Below are 26,158 nucleotides of genomic sequence, written 5' to 3' on the forward strand. Positions count from 1 at the left end.
GCCTGGCACATAGTAATCACTTACATCTTTATTGAATTGAATTGTAATTGAATAGATGTTTATAAATAAATATTTATGAACTACATTTATAATAAATGTTTGCCAACTGACTTACTAACTGACACCTCATTCCTCATTTATTCCCTCATAACAGTCCTTTCCTCCATCTCACAGGATTTGTCCCAGGCCTTGGCTCTGCCTCTTATTCCAGAGTAGAACCAATGAAAACTGCTCTATTCTGTTAAAGGGGTTTTGTCCCACCATGAGTCACCAAAGGCCCCATTTGCTAGGGGCAATGATGTTACACCTTTTTTTATAGAAGACCATAAACCTTCCACGAAGAATGTGCAAGAAATACCATCCTAGGTCTTTAAGTGGGGGAACTATGGTGTGTTAGAAGGAGCATTGTCCTGGGAACCCAGAGACCTCAGTGCTAGCCCCACATCTGCTCTTATTTGGTTTAGAAATGTTACTTGACTCCTCTGCACCTCTATTTCCTCATCTTTCAAAAGAGGAAGATGAAATTAGATCATTTTCCACTTGTACACTCTAGAGACCAGCAACTACTGCAAGAGATTTATCTCATCAAGGGACTCAGTAGTTTAAGAAAATTTAACCAACAAAATTCGACTCATATATTTTCCATGGACTAAATAACATATCTCCAACACACATATAGCTCTTATATCAAACATAGCCTACTAATAGGAGGGAGGTCAAGAGACCCTTTAGGATGACTTTCCCTTCTGTGCTTAATTGTACTTCCTCCCCTCCCCCACTAATGAATGGTAGACCCTGGGAATATCAGTATGAGGAATTCCACCAAGGAACTAACTTTAGAAGCATTTATGTCACCTGAGCTCAAAACTTTGAAAATAAATTCAATAGATTCCATCCCCACTCCTCCCAGAAGGCAATCTCACCAAAGGTTCCTCCCATTTCTGGTAGCAGGCAGATCTAAGGTATTGAACAAGTCATTCTTGACATAATCACTTAGTTTATGTTACAGTAAATTAATCCACAGGACAGTAGTTTGTATTAACCCAGTGATAACACTATGAAGTTAGGCTAGCAGAAGCATTTGTGGATCCTCATGCTGTCTGCTTCTGTGCAGGTTCCTGGTATCTCTTGTCTCCTGAAGATGAGTGTGGCCAATGCCAAGATTTCCTTCTTCTACCACATGGCATTAGACATGGCTGTGGATCATACTACTTCACCTCACCTTCGGTTTTTATCATCTTCAGGAACAATGGATGTTCTCACTGCTCCCTGAGCTCAGTTGCAAACCTAAACACCTTTGTGTGCTGGTCAAGTTCCAAAAGTCAGGACTGCACATACAGTCTCACCATCTTCACAGGAATTTTTGCAGGAAAACTTTAAAAATATACAGGTTACCAAAGGAATTCATACTCAGAACATTCTCCCAAGTGAACTCTAACAACAGTGGTTCTGAACGTTTTGGTCCAGGACCCAAATATATTCTTAAAAATTACTGAGAATCCCAAAATGATTTTGTTTATGAATTAAATCTATTGGTATTTGTCACATTAGAAATTAAAACTGATAAATTTGAATCAACTATTAATTGATTCAATTAAAATAATGATAATAAACATGTTCCATGTTAAATCAAAATTTAAAACAATTTTTTTAAATATCAGTGAGAAGTCACTGTTATACATAACCGGGGAAATCTATTCAGTATCTGGCTTAACAGGACAAAGCTGGATTCTCATATCTGCTCTCCATCCAATCTGTTGCAAACTTTTATTTTAGCTGAAATACATAAAACAATCTGGACTCACATAGATACACAGTCAGAAGAGCGAGGTATATCTTAAGAGGCAAATAGAGACTTAGTACAATTATGTAAATAGTTGTGACCTAAGAAGATCCTGTAAAAAAGGGTTGGGGAGTGAGAGGCACCTCATTGTGCAGTGGATAAAGCTCTGGGCATGGAGCCAATTAGAGCTGGGTTCAAATCCAGCTCAGATACTTAGTTGTGTGACCCTGGGCAACTCACTTTTTCTTTGATTTTCCTCATCTTTAAAATGAGAGACAACAAAAATACCTACTTCCCTGAGTTATTGTGAGAATCAATGAGATAATATTTGCAAAAAGCACTTAGCATAGTGCCTGCATATAGTAGGTACCATATAATGCTTATGCACTCCCTCCCCTCTTCCAGAAGTCATTGGTCCACTGAGAACTGCTGGATTAAATAATTTCTGAGGTTTCTTTTCACTATGGACTTATGCTCTATGGTCCCATGACATAACTTACATGGATAGATATATCCCCCTCACTCCTCAAGGGAAGGATAGACAATAATTTCTGATTAGACCACAAGACTTTATGTCCAGCAGTCACTCCTCCTCATTCTCCCAACTCCCTTTAACCAAATGACTTCTGGGGGGATGGAGAAAAGACAGAGAATGGTGGGTAGAAAGGATGTAGAGTGACCAGGAAGAAGAGGAAGAGTCCCTCTGTGTCCCATTGATTTCTCTTGGCTATAGGGAGAGAATAATGAAAGAGGTAGCGAGGAGGTGGCATCCTTCTCTCCTGGATGTTGTTCCTAAACAGACCCCCCAATATAGACCCTCCAGCAGCTGCCATCCATCTGAAGTTATCCTCTCAGACCAGACAGCTCCATTTCCATTTGCCTGAATCCTGATAAAGTGCTAGGTCCAGTTCTCCTTACCATCGCCCCATGCCCAGGCTCTTTAGATCCCTAAACATGAGATAGATATGTGTGAGATCAGGAAGCCTATAGTGTAACACAAGTTCCAGTAGAGGTTATAAGGGCCAAGACTCTACCAGAAGGAAGTCTCTATGTCATCCTCAGGGTCAGAGCCCTGACCAATGGAATCATGCAGACATAAGTGCTCTCACCTCTCTTGTATGAGGTCAGTACTTCTGCTCCTTCCACTCCTCCCACTTCCCCAACCATAGTTTCTCTCACTCTTTCTTACTTCTTCTTTCCTCTCAGAGGCTCAGAAGCAGGCAGTGGAGAATCAGCTGCCATCCATGAGCCCAGGGACAGCATGAAGAGACCACCTCCCATGTCTCCAGCCTATGGACCCATGGAGGCATGATGGCCCAGGAAGCCCCACTGCTACTGCTGCTGCCTTTGCTGTTAATGGGTATCTGGTGGTAGGGGGAGGTTAGGGAAGGGTAGAGGTGAGGACTGATAGGGAGTAGAAGGGAGGCAGTTCAATGTTGTACGGTTATGAGGTCCTGGGGAGGAATGGGAACAGTGGTGTGCTGGAGCCAGCTCACACTGGCTTGGAAGAGCTGATTGTTCAATTTCCAATGAGAGTATTTACACTGTGAAAATAGGCAAACCTTGCAAACAAAGGAACAGGTGATTTATAGTTTTATTGATTGACTTAGCTTTAAAAAGGGACAGTGGGAATGTTAATGCAAATTAAACTTTAAAGTGGGTCAAGAATATGTACATATAAATAAATATGTTTATATATGTAAAATGAGAGAGAAGAGAGAAGGAAAGAAAGAAGAAGGGGAGGGAAGAAGAGGAAGAGGGTCAGAGGTAGGGAAAGAGAAATACTGAGAGAACTGGTCCTTAATTGTTTACTAGCACACTACTGATTGGGAGGCACCCCTGTGTGAGGGGCTGGCTCTTTGAGGCATGTTTTCTTAGAAGAAGAGGTTATTAAAGGAGATGAGTGCCCCCTTATCTTGTTCATATTCTTCAGTCAAGGAAGGGAGGGGAGTCAAGGGAGGCCCAGCTGGGATCCCCCTGACCTGATAATCTCTTTTTCAGGTTCACAGGGACAAGTGTCCCAACTGAAGTACCAGGAGGGGCAGACACTCAGAGTGAGGTGTGGCTACTATCTTCAGAGAGCTGAGAAGAGGTGGAAAACCTGGTGTAAAGTGAGAGAGCATGGAGAGGTGTGTGACAGACTAATTACCAAGAACTCAGACTACATACAGCAACATTTGGACCCACGAGCCTCCCTGCAGGATGACACCCGCACTGGTACCATCATCATCACCATGTCTAAACTCAGGGTGGAGGACTCAGGCATCTATTGGTGTGGAATCTATGACTATATAAGCAACACTATAGACATTATCAGGACAGTCAGGGTGAAGGTTTCACCAGGTAAGTCCCTGACAACTCAATCCCTTTCAGTTCAAGCAGATTTTAGGAAATACCTGGTATGATCATGACCCTGATTTAGGATGTGACCTTAGGCCTCCTTGGGGTGTCCAGAGAGAAGCTGCTCAGCTTCTTTCAGTCCTTCAGCTTTCTGCCCCTCCCTTTCCATCCCTTACTGACTTCTTTCCACACCATAGATCTTCTGGTCACTGGGAAAGGTGAGGCATTTCTTCCTCTGGTCTCATGCCCATGCAGGGCAGACATTTGTTCTGGGGCTTCTAAGTCTTGGGTGTCCAGTGTCACACACTCACAGTCATTCATACAAATGCACTTGTGTCTTACACAGACATAGACAAACACAGGGAACTCCCAACATATACACAGACTCACAGAGTTGTGTCTCACTGATCTAGGATGCCTGAAGCTCTGGACCCAGGAGGCCCCAGGAGACAAGGGAGGGGGTGGTTCCACCAGAGATATTGTTGGAGCAAATCCTGGCAGGTTCTAATGGAAGAGCATAGACATAGGGTCAAGTCTTCATGGTGAAACTGATTATCTTGTGACCCTGAGAGATCATTCCACCTCTCTTAGGCTTAGTTCCTCATTTGTAAAATGGGGGTGGGGAGGGAAGGGTACAATTGTAACAATGAGTGGGGGAAATACTTTTTGTGAATTATAAATGCTCTGCATCTGGGAATGTCTGGCATTGCCTTCATTCCGGAAACCAACCACACCCAACTCCTGGGAATAAAGAAAGCATCCCTTACGAATATCTTTGGTCAGGCCATCAGAGTGCCTTGAGGTGGCAAAGGAGTCTGATGGTGACATTAGCAGTAGAAACTATACCCTAGAATACATAATGAATGGGATATGATATTAGACTGCAGCATGCCTGCATAAGATGCCTAATATGATGTTTCAAGGCCTTGCGCTCACTGGGGCCAGCAGTCTAGTGTTCTGGCCCCTCCAGGAAAGAGGAGGCATGTGAGGTTGTCAGGTCAAGGGCCAAGTGTTTCCTTCTTCTGTTCTTCTTTCAGCCACAACATTGAAGACCATCAAACATTTTCGACCTACCACTGAGACAAATTTCATCACCAAACGTTATCAAACGACCACTGAGACATCTTTCACCACCTCTGCCACCCCATTGGCCACCAGCAGGTTTTTACAAATTCATTGTGTCTCAAGAGCTCCCAATCTCAGCAGTCAATATGGGTCTCACTGTGCTGCCCCAGACTCTTGGGCTAAGGTCACCTCTTTCCAGTCTTCCATTCTGGAAGTGAGAACAAAAGGGCAAACAGGGAGATGAGGGTTCCTTTGGGCCTAGTGAAACTGTACTTACTAGCTTTCCCCCTTTCCCTCATTTCCATGTCTAGGATGCCTTGAAATCAGATTTTGTTTATCCCTGGCCTGGCATTTTTGAGTCCTGAATCCATACTTCCTTGTGTCATATGCTAAGTCATTCCCATCCTGCACCACTACATTTTTGACAATGCATATCATTTATCACACTTCCTCATCTTCACAGAAACCAAACATATCCACAAATTCTTCTCTGTTAAACAAGTCTCTCTTCTTGAAAAGCTGGGCATCATTCCCTCATGGCTGATTACCTTTCCCTCCCTCTCCTCTTAGAGATGAATGAACCAGGTAAAATTGTGAACCAAGGAAAATTTACCTTCCAAAAAAGATTGCTTAGAACATGCCTGCCAAGAGAAATATTTTTGTTGCTGCCACTTCTCCTCTTACTCATTTCTCAGTCCCTTACTTCTGACTCATCACTCAACTGAAACTGTTCTCTTCAAGTTTACCAAGGATGTCTTAACTGGCCTTTACTTAACACTCATCCTTCTGGACATCTCTGTAGTATCTGACTCTGCTGATGACCCCTACCCCACCCCCACCTCCCTTTTTCTTGGAAACTCTTTCTTGAGTCTTCATGAAACTGCTTTCTCAGGCCTCTCAGCCCCTCTCAGCCCCTCTCAGCTCCTTCTCAGATTTCTCTCCTGGGTTCTCATTCATGTCTGCCCCTTCTGTGGGAATGTTCCTGATCTAATCTGATCCTGCTTTTCCTCTCTCTATACTGTCTTTAGGTCAAAGATTCTAAACCTGTGGTCCATGAACTTGGTATATTTTATTAACTCTATTGCTATACCAGTGGTTTTTTTCTAATCCTTAGTATTTTACTTTATGCATTTAAAAACAGTTTTGAGAAAGGGTCCATAGACTTTGCCGGACTAAGAACTCTGGGACACAAAAAGTGTTGAGAACCCTTTATCTAGAAGATGCAACAGATAATTAATTTTTGTGATTGAATTATGTTGTCTGTTCAGACGACATTTATATACACACATATATTCATATACATACACATATATATGTATCTACATGTATATATGTATACATATATGTTGTGCCATATTCTCTCCTGAGCCCTCATCACACATCACCAAATAGCTATTGTATATCTAAATTAGATTTCATGTAGGCAAATCCAACACAACAGGACCAAAATGGAACTCACCATCTTCCCCAACCCCTCTTAGCCCCTCTGATTCCAAACCAATCCTTCTCCAACTTTTCCATTTCTATTAAAGGCTTTCAATCCTTCTTTTCAGCCAGGTTGGCAACTTCAGAGTCTGCCTTGATTCTTCACTCTCCCTCATTCTCCTGATCCATCAGATACCCAATTTACTCATTTTACCTTCACAGTCTTTCTTTGGCCTGTCTTCCCTTTTCCACCCAAATAGCCCCCACTCTGATGCAGCTAGTTATTGTCAACTGGACTAGAACTGGCCTCTAACCTGTGGGTGACTGGAGCCAGACAAACAAAGCAGGCTAGAGACAGGAGAGTCAGGATACAAAGAAAAGTTTAATTCAATTCAGAGTGAGGAAAATGATATAAACATATGGAAGCTTTGCCTCCTAAGAAGGAGGGCTTAAGGCTGCTAAGGCTTGGGCCACTTATATACATGAAAGGGGTTGTCCCACAACACAAGCATTATTAGATCTTGAGATAGTTCTCAAGGTTGGCATTTCTTGGGACAATATAGTCATTCTTACTTCCTGTGGAAATAGTCATTGCCTCAGATCTCAGGGGTCATGGCCACCCTGCCAGGTAGCAAACCAGAGTTCAGTGATAGGAACAGGAGTACAGTACCTGTTGGTGACAAGGAACAGGGATTGTGATCATGTGATGGATGGCCCTGGGAAACAGAAGGAGTTAAATCTCTCAGTGAACACCTGGTGCTGGTGAAAGCAATACACTTTGCCAGAGGGTTATATCATCAGGAGCACAAAGGACTATTGTTATGCCAAGCTCAGAGCACAACCTATTTGTCAGGACTTAGCTCTAGAAAACAAGGTATCTCCAAAATATTTTGACATAGTCAATAAGCATTTGTTAAGCATTGATTATGGGGGATTGGAGGGGGTCACACTGTGCTAAACCCTGGGTATACAAGAGAAAGCAAAAACACTGGTCCTTGCCCTTGAGAGGCTCATATTCTAATGGGGAGAGACAACATAACAAAATAACTGTATAAAATATATTAACATAAAATATAAATGGAAGGTATTCCCAGACTGAAGGTATTAACAGTGTGTGTGTGTCTGTGTGTGTGTGTGTGTGTGTGTGTGTGTGTGTGTGTGTGCGTGTAAGAGGACCAGGAAAGGCTTTCTGCAGACGAATTTGAGGTTCAAACCCTTGGCATCCCTTGTTGGACTGTTACAAAAGCTTCCTAATTGCTCTCCCTGATTCCAGCCTCTCTTTTCTAATCCATCCTCCATCGATCTACCAGTTGGTACTCCAGTGCCATAGGTTTGACCATGTCCCTCAGGAAAATCCAGGGGGGCCCTATTGCCTTCAGGATATAATACAGGCTCCTATGTTGGCATCTAGAGGTCTTCAGAACGTGGGTCACACCTACCTTTCTAAGTTAATAGTGCATTGTTCCCCTTCATGCTCTGTATTGTCCCATGGCAATACGGGCTTCCTTGCTATTTTTCTTACACGGCACTTCATTGCCTCCCTTCGCGTTGGCTATCTGTCATGCCTGACATGTCCTACCTTGTCACCTATCTCTCTAACAATCACTAGTTTCCTTCTGGGCTTAGGTCTCATTCTTGTTGTTCAGTTATTGAGTTGCACCAGACTCTTGACCCATTTGAGGTTTTCTTGGCAAATATACTGGAGTGGTTTGCCATTTCATTCTCAAGAGTGTCCTCAGATGAGGAACTGAGGCAAAAAGGGGTTAAGTGACTTGCTCAGGGTCACGCAGCTAGTAAGTGTCTAAAGCTGGATGGGAACTCAGATCTTCCTGACTCTAGGCCTGGCTCTCTATCCACTGAGCCATAGCTGCTCCCTTTAGCTCACATATGACCCACTAAAATGAGCCTTTTCTTTACTTTTCCCTTCAGTTTTTAGTGCATTCCCCTCATGTATTGCTTTGAATGCATTTTGTATTTACTTGTCTGTGTGCATTTTGATTCCCTTCAATAAAATGGAAGCTTCTTGAGGACAGCAATACTTTCATTTTTGTCTTTATATCCCTTGAGTCTAGCATAGTGCTTGTCTTCCCAAGGCAGGCACTTGATAAATTCTTGGTGATGGACTCAGAATGGTGAATAGAATTCTGGACTTGATAAAACAATGCCAATAGTTAACATTTCTATATTCCCTCCTATGTGCCAGGCACTGTGCTAAGTGCTTTACAATTCTATCTCATTGGATCCTCACAATAATCCTGGGAGGTAGAGGCTATTATCTCCATTTCACAGATGAAGAAACAGACAGAGGTTAATGAGTCACATAACTAGTAAGTATCTGCAGTTGGATTTGAACTCAAGTCTTTTTCAATCCCAAACTAGCACTCTATCTGTTGTGCCTTTTGTTGTTTGTTGTTCAGTTGTTTTCAGTAGAGTCCAACTCTTCATGACCCCATTCAGTGTTTTCTTGGCAAAGATAATGGAGTGGTTTGCCATTTCTTTCTCCAGATCATTTTACAAATGAGGAAACTGTGGTAAAAAGGGTTAAGGACTTGCCCACAGTCGTGCAGCTAGTAAGTATCTAAGATCAGATTTGAACACTAAGATTTGGTACCAATTCTGCAGGAACAAATCTCACAAACAAATTTAATAGACAAAAGTCAAAAAGAAACAAAGACACTATCATAGCCTCATTCACAATAGAATACATGAGTCAAAGGTGTCATAGGTTTCATAACCATTTTCTCCTGTAGACTACTGTTACAGTATTGTCTTTCCCATCCTTTGCTTTTCATATGCTCAATTAAAAGTATCACACTCTTCTCCACTTCTTTTACATTTTATCCCTGTATCAAAGTATCATCTATGTAGTGGGTAAGCTGAACACCAGGTAACTTCAATTCATCCAAATGTTCAGCCACAATTCTGTGACAAATATTTGGGCTGTGCAGAAATCCTTGTGGCAAGCATGTAAAAATATAATTGTCAGCTCTGCTGTATGAAATCAAACTGGTCCCACTGTTTAGAGACTATTGGTATCATAAAGAAAGCATTGGCCAAATTAATAACTGCGTACCAAGTCCCATCATATTTCTGGATCCTTTCTATTAAGGTAACAGTATCTGGAACAACAGCATGCAAGGGAGGAGTCACTTTATTCAATTGTCTATAAACCACTGTCATTCTCCACTTTCCATCTGACTTTCATACTGGCCATACAGGATCATTCCATTGAGTGGTTGTAAGGACTAACACTCCTGCTTCAACATATTCCTTTATAGTATTGACAATTTCATTTTGCCCACCTGGCACACAATACTGCTTCAAAGTAATTACTTTAGAAGGTTCAGGTAAAGTGATTGGGTCCATCTTTACTTTTCTCACCAATACTGTATTAATTCCTGTCTTCCTTGCTGCAAATTGATATCTCCCCTCAGGCAAATTCAGAGTCGTGCCTTTCAATATATCTATTCCAATGATGTATTCAGCAATGGGTACAATGACCACGATACATTCTTGCATAGGCAATTGTCCAATTTTCATCATCAGTTTCACTTGTTTGGCTGATATTTCAGTCCCTCCTAGTCCTGTGATGGTAATAGGTGTTCCATGCTTAAATTTGTCAGGGTTTCCATAAATCAAGCTGGCCTCTGCCCCAGTGTCAATCAATTCTTCTGTAGTTATAGTATCTGATCCATTCTTCCAATATATATTCAGATTAATATGGGGTCTGTAATCCTGTCTGTGTGTTTCTTTAATCTGTGCTGGGGCTCTGCCTATTCCCTAGTCTCCTTTAAGACTCACCTGGATACAAGGGTTCAAGATCTGTAGGATTTGTAGGGGCAGTTCTTACTTCTCTATTCTGTTTGCTATTAAGCCTCTTATCTTGGTACATTTTGTATAGCTCATTAGTTGTAATACCATCTATTCTTCTAAAATCTACCCCTGCTTTCAACAGAGCAGTAAACATTTCTTCTTGTTATTCTATTTGGTGGACATTGAGTCTGTTGGCTGTGTACCCTTCTTTCCTGAGGAAACTGATCTCTTCCCCAAGTCTCCTAAGTCATTTAACCACGAAATCTTATCTAGCACCTCTGAAAGAGGGTTCCCTACTTCTTCAATCAGCAGAGTCAGAATCACATATTTATAAATGAGGTGTGCCATCTTAATGATCAACTTCCTTTGAGAGACTCCCCAGGGAATTTCATAATAAACTTTGGCATTCCCCAACATAATAGCAGTCTTCATTACCTCCTCCTTTAACTTTCTTGTACAGTCCCTAACTGAATACCAGGGTCTATTTGCGAAAGGCCACATGGTATCAGCAGGATATTCTTCTTTACAGACTGTCACAGCCAAAGCCAACAAATTAGTTGCTTGATTAGTTCTTTGCAAATGATAATCCCTAAAAGCTTGCTGCACAAAAGAGTTCTGACCAATACTTATGAAATCTCATAAAATCCACAGAATCTACAGACACTCCTGTGGTTCCTTCATCACTGATTCTCACCATAAAGATATTAATGATTCTCCCAATCTCTAGGTGAACCTATTCAAGATATCTGTGATTTCCTGCTGTGTAAAATCCTCTAAAACCAGCCTAAACTGAGTATTGTCACCTTCTGTTTCCTGCCTCCTCCACTCTATGGGGCACGCTTCTCTTTGAGAAGTCTGGTGTGATATAGTAACACTCAATGGCAGTTCAGGAGTAGCATGCAACAAAGTATTGCTTTATACCGGGAGGTTTTGACATTGTACCCTCCTGTCCAGAGTCTAGGCCCCTATTACCACGGTAACCAGACCAACTGCTAGATTCTACCTCAGCTGAACTGAGGTGCACTCTTGACCTCCTTGGCTCCTTCTGCCTTCTAGCTGAATTTACAACAAGGCTCCCTACTGTTCTGCCACCTGAGTTTCTCCATCCTGCTGTGGTATAGGCTGAGTATTTTCAGGTCTTTCAGCAACTGTCTGAGCTTGAGCTCTCTCTCCTAATAGTCTGTCTCTGTGTTCACATACAATATGACAGGCTGTGAGTAAAATCCACCCTCATCTAGAGATAGCTCTTGGGATCCCCATTCCTGGCTCAACAGTAACCTCTCTGAGGCATCTCCCCAAATCTTTAGATCTTCCACCCTGTAGCTTCTGCTTCCAGTTCTCACAGAGGCCAGTGCGCTTAGACCATTCCTTTGCAAAGGAGCAATAAGTTACATCCTCCCATCCTGTGACAACCATTTCTTCTTCTGAAGCCCTTCTACCTCTAAATAGAGATCTTATACCTTGTGATCCCATCCTGCTAGTTGCCAAATGAAACAGTAAGGCAATAAATACAACGTCAATGATAATCGTGAATATGCCTGTGTAGCTCTGTATTGCAAAGTATATAAGACTCTCCACGTAGAAGGTAGAAGAAGTAAACCATTTATTCAGACACCGGAGAACCAGATCGACAAGCCAATTATCCAGTATACCACAGCAGTAAAACATTCTACCCACAATATCACGACCTGGAGCCTGGCCATCTCAAAACCTCTCCAACCCCCTGCTGGAGTCTTCCCCAAAACTTACTCACAGTACAACTAAGTCAGACTGTTCAGTTCTAACAATCACAAGGGTAGCCATTAGCAGCCACCAGCAGCTATAACATCTCTCTCTCTCCCTCCCTCCCTCCCTTTCTCTCTCTCTCTCAGCATTTTCTGTAACATAAGTTCCTTTTCCTGTCAGGAAGCTCCTTCCACCTGTGATGTAAGCAGGTCACATGGTCTATTAATGGGTGGGAAAGATCTTCAAATCAAAATTGCTAATACAGGTGGGAATATAAGGAGTATAATATATGCTGAAGTATTATGCTGATGTTTGTGGGAATTTGGAAGAAGATGGGGACTTTGTTTTGGTCATGTCAGGTTTGAGATTGAGAGTACAGGACATCCAGTCTGAAATATCCTAGGATGGGAGTGAGACATAACACTAAGAACAGTTAACTTTTGGTGAGGGAAGGAGGGAAGGGAACATGTATTTTTTGAAAGCCCATCTACTATGTACCAGGCACCAGGCTAAGTGCTTCACAAATATCATCTGTTTGACAGGGGAGAATTCTGGGAAAGATATGGAATATGGGGCCCTGCTTGAATTTAGCTGAAGTCAGACCCTGCATCAGGTAGGTAGAAGGATCTTGAGGTTTCCTGTGGGCACCTGTAGAGAAGGGCAGTAAGATGCCCGAAAGACAAAACTCTGTTCTTCTATTAACTCAGGCACAGGGCCAACTGCCTAAACCACAGTGATCTTGTTTTGTTTGATATTGTCTCACCTGACTGGTCTCCCTCCCAATTAGTCCAAGAGACAATGAGAAATTCATCATCTGGGGCTCTGTGCTGGCCTCTTTGCTCCTTGTCGGGCTCCTCAGTGCGGGCATCGTGTACATCGTGAAGATCTCCAGAAAACCAGGGACAGGTAAGACACAGGTGGTCACTTGGCCTCTTCCCAAGAATCCTCAGCTCCCTCCTACCCTCCCTCCCTTCCTGCCCTCTCAAGCCCCTCTAGCATTGCTGACTCAGGGGCAGAGGGAAGATGAGCCCAAGGCTCCACATAGCCTGTGGACACTACCCTGCTGATCCTCTTTGCTTCTCCTCTATGATGATCAAGTCATTCTAATTTTTGTTCTGGTTAGTGTGTACTTTTCTTATCTGCCCCCTAACACACTGGAAGCTTCCCAGGGCCTGATACTGTCTTGTCTTCTTTTTCATCTTTCTTCCATTCAGGCACCTATCTCACGGGTTTGTTGTAAGCACTGAGTGAGGTAATATTTGTAAAGCTCTTAGCACAAAGCCTGGTACATAGTAGGGACTATATCAGTGCTTATTCCTTTCCCCTTTCTTCCTCCTCCCTCATTCTCAGAGCCTAGCAAAGTGCTTTGCATACAAAAGATAATCAACCACTGTATATAAAATGAATGAATGAATTGCTAGAAATCTCAAGTAAATAAGTTTCCTATGAAAAGAATTTTTCCCTTTCCCTCTTTTTTTTCTATCCCATTCATCACAATTCAGTTTAAAGCCACAAACATTTATTAAGGACTTCCAGTATACAAGACACTATAGCAGGTGTGGGGGATACAAAGAAAGTCATGACCCAAAGCCCTCTAGGAGCTTACATTTGATTTCTCCTTGTAATGGAGGGAAAGACTTGCTTATATGTAAGGATCAAATGAGAGAAAGTGAAAGATAGTCACGGCCAAGGTTTAGGCAAAATGGAACTTTGAAAAGGAAGAGATCACTTTGAGCCAAATTAGGGGCCCGAGTGTGAGGGCATCAAGAAATACTTCATAGGGCAGGTGTCACCTGGCCTAAACAAGCCAGGAATAGAGGAGCTTCAATAGGGTAAGATGGGTTTGAGGGATGAGAAGTCTAAGTCTAGGCCCAGGAGGTGTCATAAGCACAGGCATGGAAACAGGAACCATTGTGATGAGCAAGGCGGGGTAGAGTCAATGATGATTAATAGGAAATAAGGACTGACAAGGTAGTTGAGAATTATACTGTAGAATGCCTTGGTGCCAAGCTAGAAGTTTATACCTTATTCAAGAGATAGTGGGGAGCCACTGAAGGTTTCTGAATAGAGAAGAAACTTGATTTCTCCCTCTCTGATTTTCTCTTTCTCTACCTCTGTCTCTTTCTTTTTTTGTCTCTGTCAGTCTCTCCCAACCCTCCTCTCTCTTTCTGTCTTTGTTTCTCTTTCTCTATCTCTACCTCTGTCTACCTCTATCATTGTCTCTCTCTGTCTTTGATTTTGTAAGTTTGTCTCTCTGCCTTCTTCCTTCCTTTCTTTCTTTTTCTTTTCTTTCTCTCTCTTCCTTACTTTTCTTTTTTCTTTCTGTCTGACTTTCTGTCTCTCTGTTTCTCTTTTTTCTCTATGTTTCTGTCTCTTTCTGTCTTTCTTTGCCTCCGTCTCTCTCTTTCTTCATCTCTGTCTGTCTCTCTCCTTCACACACAAACATACACATACGCACACTCTTTGGGGCACTAGGTAGAAGCAGAAAACAAACAAGGTAAGTTTTGATTGGGGGAATGGTGAAAAGTATCATGACACATAGCCAACACTCCTTTTAGTGGATAGGTCCCAGTGTTGGGGAGGGGAGAGGAATGGAGTAGATCTCAGCTCCCTCCTAAAGGGCAAGTCCTCTAAAGGCATGTGCTTTGACAGGTGATGATCATTGCCATCATGTCTATGATGACCTTGAGGAGCAGAAGCAAAAGACCAGGGTAAGTAACACTAATCATCCTTTACATGTCTCCACAGAGCATTGTACCTTTCAGTGCAACTTCACATGCCTTATTTCATTGAGCATGACCCAGTGTGTAGAGAACTGGCCACTGGGGAGAGAAGACCTAGTTTCAAGTGCTGCCTCTGACACATACTGGGTGGGTGACCCTGGGAAAACCATTTATCCTCTTGGGAGGACCAATGCTCTTAAGACAGCAAGTTACAAAACAGTGGCTGATCTGCACTGGCAAAGGGAGTTTCCTCCTTTGGATTTCCCCAGTGAAATCATCATTCTGGACCAAAAAGGAAAAAAAAACACCTCCAAGCAAATCACAGGATGAGAGGGACTAGAAAGGGAAAAGAATTTAGGGATTATCTGATCCAGCCCTCTCATTTTGGAAATAAGGAACCCGAGATCGACAGTGGTTAATTTGCTTTTCCAATCACACAGCAAGTTAGAATGATGACTACTAGATGACTAGACTTGGAGTGAGAAAGATGTAGGTTTGAACTTCACCACAGATATATCCTGGTTGTGTGGTCTTAGGTAAGTCACAAGGTAACTCCCCTTGCCAATTTCTTCATCTGTAAAATGGGGTTGGGGAAGGTTGGGTTTAGTGACCTTCATGGTCCCTTCTGGCTCTAGATCTAGACAGGATAAATTATAGGTTAGTGCCTTCCCTCTGTTGATTCTTTCCAATTTAACCTCTCTATAGCTTGCTTATACAAAGTTGTTTTATTTTGTTTCCTTCAGTAGACTGTGAATTCCTTGAGAGGAAGGACAATCAGTCTTTTGTTTGCCTTTGTATCCTCCATGCCTAGCACATAGTAGGTGCTTCATAAGTTCTTCTTTACTGGCTCTCTAGAGATAATCAACAGAGGGAAGGCACTAGCATAAGGGACGATTGGAAAAGACTCTCTCCTGCAAGGAAGCCAGTGTCATTGGGTCACAGAGTACTTCAGGGTTGGGAGGAATAAGAAGTAAGAAGACTAAAAGGTAGAGGGACCAGATTGTGAAGGGGTTTGAATGGCACAGGATGGTATATTTTGTCCTGGACTTGATGAGGAACAACTAGAATTGATTGAATTTAGAGGACGGTGGGATGGGGCGACATAATCAAACCTGAGCTTTAGTAAGATCACTTTGACAGCTGAATGAAGGATGAATTGCAATGGGGCAAGTCTTGGGGCAGGAAACAAACCAGCATGTTATTGTAATAGCCCAGGAGTTCAGGTAGCTAGGTGGTATAGTGGACAGAGCACTGGGCTTGGAATCAGAATGACTTGTCTTCATGAGTTCAAACCCAGTTTCAGATACTTTATTAACCCTGGGCAAGTCACTTAATTCTGTTTGCCTCAGTTTTCTCATCTGTCAAATAAGCTGGAGAAGGAAATGACAAATCACTCAAATCTTTGCCAAGAAAACCCTGGATCAGCAACGAGGAGTGGGACATGACTGTAAAACAACTGAACAACAACAATTAGTTGATAAGGGACTACATTAGGGTGGTGGCAGTGTCGAAAGAGACAAAGGGCTATAAGAAAGAGATATTGTGAAGGTAAAATTAACAGGGGCCTTGGTAACAGATTAGGCATGGGAGGAGAGAGAGGGGGGGAGGGAAGGGAGAGAAAGAGAGGGAGAGACAAAAAGGGAGGGAGACGGAGGGAGAGAGAGGGAGGGAGGGGGGGAGAGAGAGAAAGAGAGGGCAGGAGAGAGGGGGGGAGAGAGGGGGAAAGAGAGAGAATGAGAATTAAGGATGATATGTAGGTTATGAGCTTCTGTTACTGGAGGGTGGTGGTAGTGCCCTATATGGTAATGGGGAAGTTTGGAAGAAGAAAGGATTTATGGAGAAGGACAATGAATTCAGTTTTAGACATTTTGAGTTTGAGATATCTATGCATATCCAGTCCAAGTTTTCCAATAGGCAGTATTTGAATCTGGAGGCTGGGAGAGAAGTAAGGGTTGGGTAAGTTGATCTCAGAATCATTAGCATAGAGATGACAAATCCATGGGAGCTGATGAGATCACCAAGTGAAATAGTAGAAAAGGAAAAATGAAGAGAGTCTGGGATAAAGTCCTAGGGAATGCTCACTATTAGTGAATGTAACCTGGATGAAGACCCAGCAGAAGTGAATGAGAAGGAATGGTTTGACAGGAAGGAGGAGAATAAGATAATGTCATAGGGACCTAGAGAAAAGAGAATATCAGGAAATGGGGTGATCGATGGTGTCAAAGGTTCCTGAGAGGTCTAGGATTGAAGCAGAGGTCCAAATGCTCATTGTAAATAGTGTGCTGCATGATTGAACCTAATAAACTACTTCCATTGTGTCTGGCAGCTGAAGAATTCACTGTGGATTGCTTAGTTTGGACTTGATCTGAATTCCCTTGTATGCTTCCTATTGCTTCATAAGCTATGCTGTATAATTCCCCAACATCCAATTTAGACAAGTGAACCTACCACAGTACCTAGCATATGGGAGCCACTTGGTGAATGTTTATTGACTGAATAAGAAAGCAACTGGCATGGTGCCAGACAAATAACACTCTTAATAAATCTTGTTGAATGAATGTGACTGGAACATCTAGTTTTGGCTATAACACTAACTTTATGTGTTAGGAAAGGCATCTCCCCTCACTTGGCCTCAGTATTCTCTTGCATAAATGGAGGGAAATGTACTAGATAGCTCTAATATCTTATATGTCAATCTATGACATTTCCAGGGATGTTTCCTAAGCATGTTCCTCTCCCCCATTGTAGTGTCTCACTTCCCTCTCCTCTATCCTCTCCCCCTGCCTCCACCATCAGGACACCAAAGTTGGCACTAGCAGCTTCCCCGACCCTGATCTCTCCTTTCTGGTTGATGATCTCCTTCTCTCTCTGGCTCCTAGGACATCACCATAGAAATGCAAGAAGATGGTTCTGAAGTCATCCAATATGCCTCACTGATCCACAGAGCCCAGCTCAGCCTTGGAGATTCAATCTATGCCAACCCACAGATGGGTCACAACCCTTGTTCCACTCCTATCCACAGTGAGCCTGTGGAATATGCCAGCATTGCAAGAACTGGACGTCAGCTTCCCAAATAAGTTTCCCCTCAGGAGGCAGTGGTGAGGGACTGGGTGGTCATTGAAAGATCTACTAAGTATAGAACCTCAAATTTTGGGGGGATAGGAGACTTGGGAGGCATAGGAAAGAAAGCATGAGGAGACCTAGTCCCTGCCATTCAGGTTCTAATAGTTTCACCGGGGACACTAAGGCAGGAAATAATTTAAGGATGATTGAAAAATCCACATATCAATATATTAATGGATTGATTATCTTATATATTATGGACTGATTTCCCCATATTAACATGTTAATGGGCTGATTTACCCACCACAAATTGATGGTGTATAACCCCAGATGGGCCTTCTTTGCTGCTTACCAATTCTTCCTTCCTCAATCTATCCCTTCCTATATGAAGGATTCTTACTCAGCAGGCCTATTTACTGTTCCCTATCCCCACCACCCTCAAGGATTAATCAGTATCATGTGAGAAAACTTGAACTCCTGGAAGTGAGAACAAGGACCCTCTGTGAAGCAGTTACCGTATATGGAGGAGAGAAGGATGAGGGTGTTGGTACAGAGGAAGGGAGAAGGCACTAAGAGGATGACAGTATTTTTCCAATATCTGAGAGCCTTAGAGCAGAGGGGAAGAGAATGGCAGATTCAAATAACAAGAGGGGTTCTTCCCAGCTCTTAGTGAATTGGAAGAAGTGTCAGAGGAAGGGAATGAGTTGAATTGGAGGATATGATTTCAAATAGAGAGTTCCAGATTTCAGACCTAGACAGTTGTCTGTGACATCAAACCAGACAATTGTCCCCTCCAGAATCTCCCTGAAACACATCTTTTGGCAAGTTAAGATACCTCAGAAAGCAATTTATACCAAAATGTTTTTAAGCTAATCTGGAGGAGAGACATATTATAAATGGGAATTTTATGTAACCCTTGTGTCCGAAGTGTTTGTTATTATACCAGAACCAAGTAAAATTTGGGGTAATGTTATCCTTCCTTCTGTGTGAATCCCTACCCACAACCCCAAGGAAATCTCTTCCCTGGAGAAGACAAAATGGTGGTGTGAATACCTCATGGGCAAGCACACTGGCTAATAACTATACGTGATTGAGTTCATTACATTAAAAAGAGAACATTAAGCATCTTGTAATTTGCAATAAGTAAAAATAACCTCCAATCCAAATACTTCACAGTGAATATGTCCCTGTGTCACTGAGAGTTTGAACAACCAATTGCTTCACATCCCCATGGCAGGTGTGCTCTCATTATGATGTCTGAGGTCCCTAGGACCATAGGAATCAGGAGAGTGATGGGAAATCACTTGCAAGCACACTGGATAAGAATATCAGAACTAGGTTTTATTATTTGTTCAAAGAATCATATAGTCTGCAGCAAAAATTTTATAATAATTCCAAATCCCAAAGACTTCCCAATAAGGATTTCCATTGCCACTTATAGTTCTAGCACACACTCTCTTCACCTCCCTCCTGGTTTGCTCCTAGTGGGTGCCTCTCAGTGTCACCAGCAGAAGAAGGTGATGTCTTCCTTTAAGATCTTCCACATTCTCCCAACTCATCCTGGAACGGGCTTTTGTGCCACTCCCACAGAATGATACCCATTACTCCCCTTAGAGTCCCATCTCTAGAGCATCTTCTCTTCTTAAGATTACTCTAATCTTGCCTCCATTTATCATGCCACACACTCTGACCCTTTATGACCTAGGTCACATCCTAGCCTTGAGCCCATCCTTCCAACCCTTCTGGGAAGAAGATGAAGTATTGTCCAAGAGACTAGATCCTATTTCTCCAAGGGCTTCCAGTCAATCAGTCAATAAATATTTATTAAGCACCTCCTACATGCCTCGGTACTGGGAAAAACACAATTCCAGACACCTCATTTGCTCCTCAGTTCATTCTCTTCAGTTTCTAGTAACAATTATGCAAATTAAATCCAAAAATAGTCCTCAACCCCCTTATGTTATACTCCCATAAAATGTCACAGCTATATGGAACCTCAGAAACCATAGTCCAGATACAACTCACCTACCCTTCCTTATTTTATTGAGAGAGCAAATAAGGTTGAGGAGGGTAATTTACTTGTCCAAGAACACATAGATAGTCCACATCAGAGACCTTTCCAAAGGGAAAAATGGGTAGGAAAACTCAAGTCAACTAGCATTTATCGAGCACCTACTATGGGCCAGGTGTAGTGGTAAGCACTAGGGATACAAAGAAAGGCAAAAGACAACCCCTGTACTGAAGGAGCCCACAACCAAAAGTTTTTTTTGTTTCTAACTACTGCCTCTCTTAATTTCCCCTCTCTTTTGTCATGTTCCACCTTTCTCTTATTCCCTTACCCTCCTATTTCCCTATTGGGTAAGTTACATTTCTATATACAACTGAGTGTGTGCATATATTCTTTCCTCTTTGAACTAACTTTGATAAGAGTGATGTTCAAGCACTGTCCACAACTCCTCCTCCATTTCCCCTTCCACTTGAAAATGCTTCCTCTAATATATGAAAAAATTTCCCCATTCTATTTCTCTCTTCCCCCTTCTCTCTAGAATGGTTTCAAAGCAAAGAGGAGTGGTAGCACTTGTGGCTACATGAGACCCCTTGGTCCCTGCCCTTCCTGGGTAAAGAGCAGAATAGTTGAACCAGTTCACTACTCCACCAGCAGTTCATTAGTGTACCTATTTTCCCCTCATCCCCTCCAGCATTTGTCATTTCTAAAAGTTGTGACATGGTACCTCGGAGTTGCTTTAATTGGCATTTCTCTAATCAATAGTGATTTAGAGCATTTTTTCATGATTATAAGTAACTTTGAGATCCCTCTTTCTCATCCTCCATATAAGAATGTAAACAGTTTAATTTTAATAAGTCCATTATGATTACTTTTTCATGTTTACTTTTTGATGCTTCCCTTGGCTCTTGTGTTTGAATGTCAAACTTTCTATCTAGCTCTAATCTTTTCATCAGGAATCTTTGAAAATCCATAATTAAATATCTAAAAATCCACATTAACTATCTATTATTTCCCTGAAGAATTACATTTAAATTTGATGGGTAGTCAATTTTTGGTTGAAATCCTAGCTCCTGGAGGTTGGGTAGGAGAGGCACATAGAGCCAAGATGGCAGAGAAAAAGCTATGTTAGCCTGCAGGAAAGTAGGAGTGGAAGGGGATAAAACAAGGGATATAGAACTGATAGAAGGGAGGGGAGATTGGGGCAGTGGGTAGTCAGAAGCAAACACTTTTGAGGAGGGACAGCATGAAAAGAGAATGAGAACATAATAAATGAGGTGAAATAGGATGGAGAGAAATACAGTTAGCAATCATAACTACAAAAAATTTTGAAGCACGTTCCTCTGTTAAAGGCCTAATTTCTCAATATGTGGACAATTCAGTCAAATTTATAAAAATAAAAGCCAGCTCCCAATTGATAAATGGTCAAAAGATATGAAGAGTCAGTTTTCAGATGAAATAATCAAAGCTGTCCATAACCATATGAAAAAAAATGCTCCAAATCACTATTGATTAGAGAAATGCAAACTAAAACAACTCTGAGGTACTAACCTCACATCTATTACATAGGCTAATAGGAGAGAAAAGGAAAATGACAAATGTTGGAGGGGATGTGGGAAAATTGAGACACTAATGCACTGTTGGTGGAGTTGTAACTGGTTCAGTTATTCTGGAGAACAATTTGGAACTATACCCAAAGGAATAGAAAACCCTGTATACCCATTGACCCAGCAATACCACGATTAGGTCTGTATCCCAAAAGAGATAAAAAAATAAAAAGGAAAAGGATCTGTGCATATTTCTAGCACCTTTTTTTCTACTGGCAAAAATTAGAAATTAGGGAATGCCCATCAATTGGTGAATGGCTAAACAAACTGTGGTATCTAATTGTGATAGAATACTATTGTTGCTATAAGAAATGATGAACAGCATGCTCTCAGAAAAATCTGGAAAGACTTACATGAACTGATATAGAGTGAAGAACCAGAGAAGATCCAGAACATTGCACACAGTAACAGCAATATTGTATGATGAAGAACTATGAATGACTTAGCTATTCTCAGAAATACATTGATTTGAGACAACTCTGAAGGACTTATTATGAAAAATGCTATCCATCCCCAGAGAAAGAACTGTTTGAGTCAGAACACAGATCAAAGCATACTTTTGTTTAAACTTTCTTTATTTTTCTTGGTTTCTTTTTTTTGGTCTATGTTTTCTTTTACAACATGACCAGTATGGAAATATGTATGTATACATGTATAACCTAACATGTATATATTAAGTTGCTTGTCTTCTCAATGAGGGAGGCAGGGAGGGAGAGAGGAAGAGCATTTAGAATGCAAAATTTTAAAAACAAATGTAAAAATTTTACATGTAATTGAGGAAAAATAAAGTATTAAATGAATAATTTAAAATAAGAAATTGCAGATCCTTCTCCTTCCATAATATCATATTCCAACCCCTCCAATCCTTTAAAGTAGAAGCCATTAAATTATGTGTGATCCTCACTGTGGCTCCAAGATATTTGAATTATTTCTTTGTGGCTGCTTGAAGTGTTTTCTCTGACCTGAAGCTCTGGAATTTGACTGTAATATTCCTGGAAATTTTCATTTTGGGATCTCTTTCAAGAGCTGATCAGTGAACTCTTTCAATTTCTATTTTACCCACTAGATCTAAGATATTAGGGCAGTATAATTTCTTGAAATATGATGTCTATGTTCTTTTGATTATGGTTTCCAGGTAGTTCAATAATTCTTAAATTATCTCTCCTCAATCTGTTTTCCAGATCAGTTGGTTTTCTGATGAGACATTTCACATTGTCTTCTATTTTTGCATTCTTCTGATTTTGTTTTATTGTTTCTTGATGTTTCATAGTGTCATTAGCTTCCAATTGCTCAGTTCTTCACAAAATCTTTCCTATGCTTCTCCTTTTCTCCATTTTTTACCATTGCTATGCAGGTACAGGTCCTCACCAGCCCATGTCAAGATAATTGCAACAGCCTGATTATTCTTCTGACCTCATATCTCTCCCCAGTCCAGTCCATCCTACACTTATCTGCCAAAGAGATTTTCCTAATGTACAGACCTAACATCATTATCATCCGACTCTACTACCAGGATCAAATATGAAATCCTCTCTTTGACTTCTAAAGCATTTCACATCCTGGCTTACTTCTACTTTTTGTCCTTTTATACTTCCCCTTCCTGTTCTCTATTATCCAGTGACATTGACCTTGCTGCTCCTCACACACAATGTTTTATTTCCTGGCTTCATACTTGTTCTTTTTTAAAAATTATAGTTTATTATTTTTACTGAACAAAAATTTCTTCTCTTGCTTTTACCCTAACCTCCCCATTCTACCATGATTGAGAACAAATGGAAAACAAAAACCCTGTTACAAACATGAATAGTCAAGTAAAACAAGTTTCCACATTAGCCACATCAAAAAAAAATGCTTCATTCTGCACTCACAGTGCTTCATTTCTCTTTGAGGGAATGGGCAGCATGTTTCACCATTAGTCCTCTGGCATCATAGTTGTCATTATGCTAATCAGAGTACTTGATTTTTTTCAAAGTTGTTTGTCTTTACCGTATTGTTGTCCTTGTATAAATTGATCTCCTTGTATGTTTGTTCACTCTACTCTGTATCAGTTATCATTTCATACAAGTCTTCCTAAATTTCTCTGAAACCATCCCTTTCATCACTTCTTACAGCACATTTATATACCATAACTTGTTTAGCCATTCCCCAGTGGATGAGTACTCCCTCAGATTCCCATTCTTTGACCTCTCAAAAGGAGCTGTATTTTTGTACATCTTTACAGTTTGTTTTACTTAGGAGTAATCCTTAATCTATCCCTCCCATAACTCCCCCATTCTTCTTTCTATTTAATCCTCTTTCTCTTCTATTTCCCCATTGAGTGAAATGTATTTCTGTACCCCAATTCTTTGTGTTTGTGTGTGTGTGTGTGTGTGTGTGTGTATTCTTCCCTCTTTTTACCAGTTCAGAGGAGAATAAGGTTCAAGTGCCAACTAGTCCCCACATACCCTTAGCTTTATTTTCATAGTATCTTCTTGTGCACAATAACTATGTGAGATAATTTTCTCTAACCTTCCTTTCCTACCCTGCCTAGTGTATTCCTCTTCCCTGTCTTTCCATCCTTCACTTAAGATCTCCAAGACATATCCAGGCCTTGTTTAATTAGGCTCCTTCTCTCAGGTCTGAAGATGATAGAGTTCAGAGGTGTCACATGTATATCTGCCCACATTAGGATATGTTTATCCTTGTTTAGTCCCTTTTTATTATTCATTCATGTTTCCTTTTTTGTTTGTTTTTCTTAACTCTTGTCTTCGAACTTCAAAATTTCTAATCAACTATGGTCATTTTATCAGGAATTCTTAGAAGTCCCCCATTTCATTAAAAATCCATTTTTTCCCTTGTAGGGTTGTATAGTAGGGTAAAGAAGACTGAAAAGAAGAAAATGATGGGGTTTAGACTGTGGAAGCCCCCTTGAGCTCTCCTTGAATCTTCCCACTAGAGGAGGCACTTGCCTGAGGCCATAAGCCTTTCATTATCACTAGACCCAAATCTCTAGCCTAGATTACTCTTAACCTAGCCAAGCCCTCCATTGTCTGGTTGGTTTCCATCCTTGATCCTATCCAAGTGTCTATGCCTAAATCTGTTACCCTTAAACTAGTCTAGCCCTACATTGTCTGTTATCTCCAGGTAGCCTTCAGCTACTTCCCACCCTTAATCCCATTCTCTTGGTTCCTGGAGTCTGACCTCACCCCAGTCCCATCAAGCTCCTCTTCAGACTCCTCCTCAAGGCCCTCCCTAAACCCCTCCTCCCATCAGCCCAGGACCACCCTAGATCCTCCCACAATCTTTGGGTATAAAAGTTTCATCTTGCCAACATAAAGGTGCTCAGATTCCATCTACCGCAGATGGAATCTGGTCCACTTGTGAAAATGAGCATTACAAATGGTGAGATTTCTTAAGACAACCCAATACGGGGAATCTGTAATAAACTTTGTTCCTCTTTGGCTGTGAGAAGACTAGAGTCTAAATTCATTCGAGCAAAATCTGCCGTGTTGCTATTTTGGGGTCTCGAGCATTCCTAAAAGCATGGTTCCCTGACCTCATCAAGAAGGAGGAAAAAAATAGCACCAGTTCAAGCATTTTCTAGTTATCATTAATGGCCCTAGAGAAATTGTATTACTCTCATAAGAATAATTAGAATAATTTGGCCTAATAGCAACTAGAGACAGATCTGGATTTTGAAGGACTTCACCATGAGGGCAACTGAAGGGACTTGGTAACAGCACAAGTGAAAGAGGCAAGGCTAATGGGAATGGGAATATCCAGGTCATGGGCAAGAAATGACAGGTCAAAGGTGGCAAGTATGGTATCCAACCTGGAAGTTTTGTTAAAAATGTGCTAAATCTCAATGAGATAATGGCTGTAAAGAAAGAGAATGAAATTGGGATGAAGGGTAGGAGTTAGGAAATATCATGTCACAAGAAAGCCTTGCACTTAACTGATTACTATCCTGTAAAGCACAATTTCCTCCTCAGTAGGGTGAGAAGAAGATAAAATCTCACCACTAAGGAATTAAGGAGATTGTAGAAAACGACTAAATAGCAATTTGATGACAATCCCTGATCAGGGTGTGGTCTAGTGCAGACAATTTTTAAGGTCCTTTTTACAATACAATTTCATTAACTTGGGGAGCTTTAAGATTTACTTTTGCAAAGTCACTTAAATCAGTTAGAGGCTCCAGTTGGGAACCGTTTTTTGTTCCTTTATAGGCGGTGAGGAGAGGGAATTACACATCCCTGGACCCATAAAGATGAAACCCAATTGCAGCCAGCTCTTCCCTGGAAGTCTGCAAAGGAGGTAAAGTTCCTAAAAGAGACAAATTTAGTAAAATGGATTATATATCCCAGCCTATTTACAATTTATGTGGAGGATAATTAAATCCCACCTTCTGGATGAAGCCCCACTCCAATGGCCTCAGGCTTTAGGTGTAGGCTTAATCTTACCATTCTACCATATATGTGTGGGTAGATCAGCTGGTGAAATTAAGGCTAGAGACAGGGCCAGCAGCAACAGTCCAGAAAAATGTGGTTCTTCAGGCAAATCAGTTCTCTCAACCTGGAGGGAGGAAGCATAGTGCCTGTTGCCCTCCTAGGTAGGCAGAGGTTAATAAAAT

The 26,158-nt window shown here is 41.4% G+C and overlaps 1 protein-coding gene across 1 annotated transcript; it reads left to right on the forward strand.

Moving 5' to 3' along the window:
* The first annotated feature begins 3,012 nt into the window (after window positions 1-3,012).
* LOC118856626 (triggering receptor expressed on myeloid cells 2-like) lies at window positions 3,013-18,850 on the forward strand. Its single transcript, XM_036767028.1, has 6 exons — window positions 3,013-3,143; window positions 3,785-4,126; window positions 5,161-5,284; window positions 12,939-13,057; window positions 14,804-14,862; window positions 17,754-18,850. The coding sequence occupies exons 1-6, from the start codon at window positions 3,092-3,094 to the stop codon at window positions 17,949-17,951; spliced, it is 894 nt and encodes a 297-aa protein (XP_036622923.1). The 5' UTR covers window positions 3,013-3,091; the 3' UTR covers window positions 17,952-18,850.
* Window positions 18,851-26,158: the final 7,308 nt, after the last annotated feature.

Source organism: Trichosurus vulpecula, chromosome 7 (genome assembly GCF_011100635.1).
Source record: "Trichosurus vulpecula isolate mTriVul1 chromosome 7, mTriVul1.pri, whole genome shotgun sequence".
Lineage (NCBI taxonomy): Eukaryota > Metazoa > Chordata > Mammalia > Diprotodontia > Phalangeridae > Trichosurus > Trichosurus vulpecula.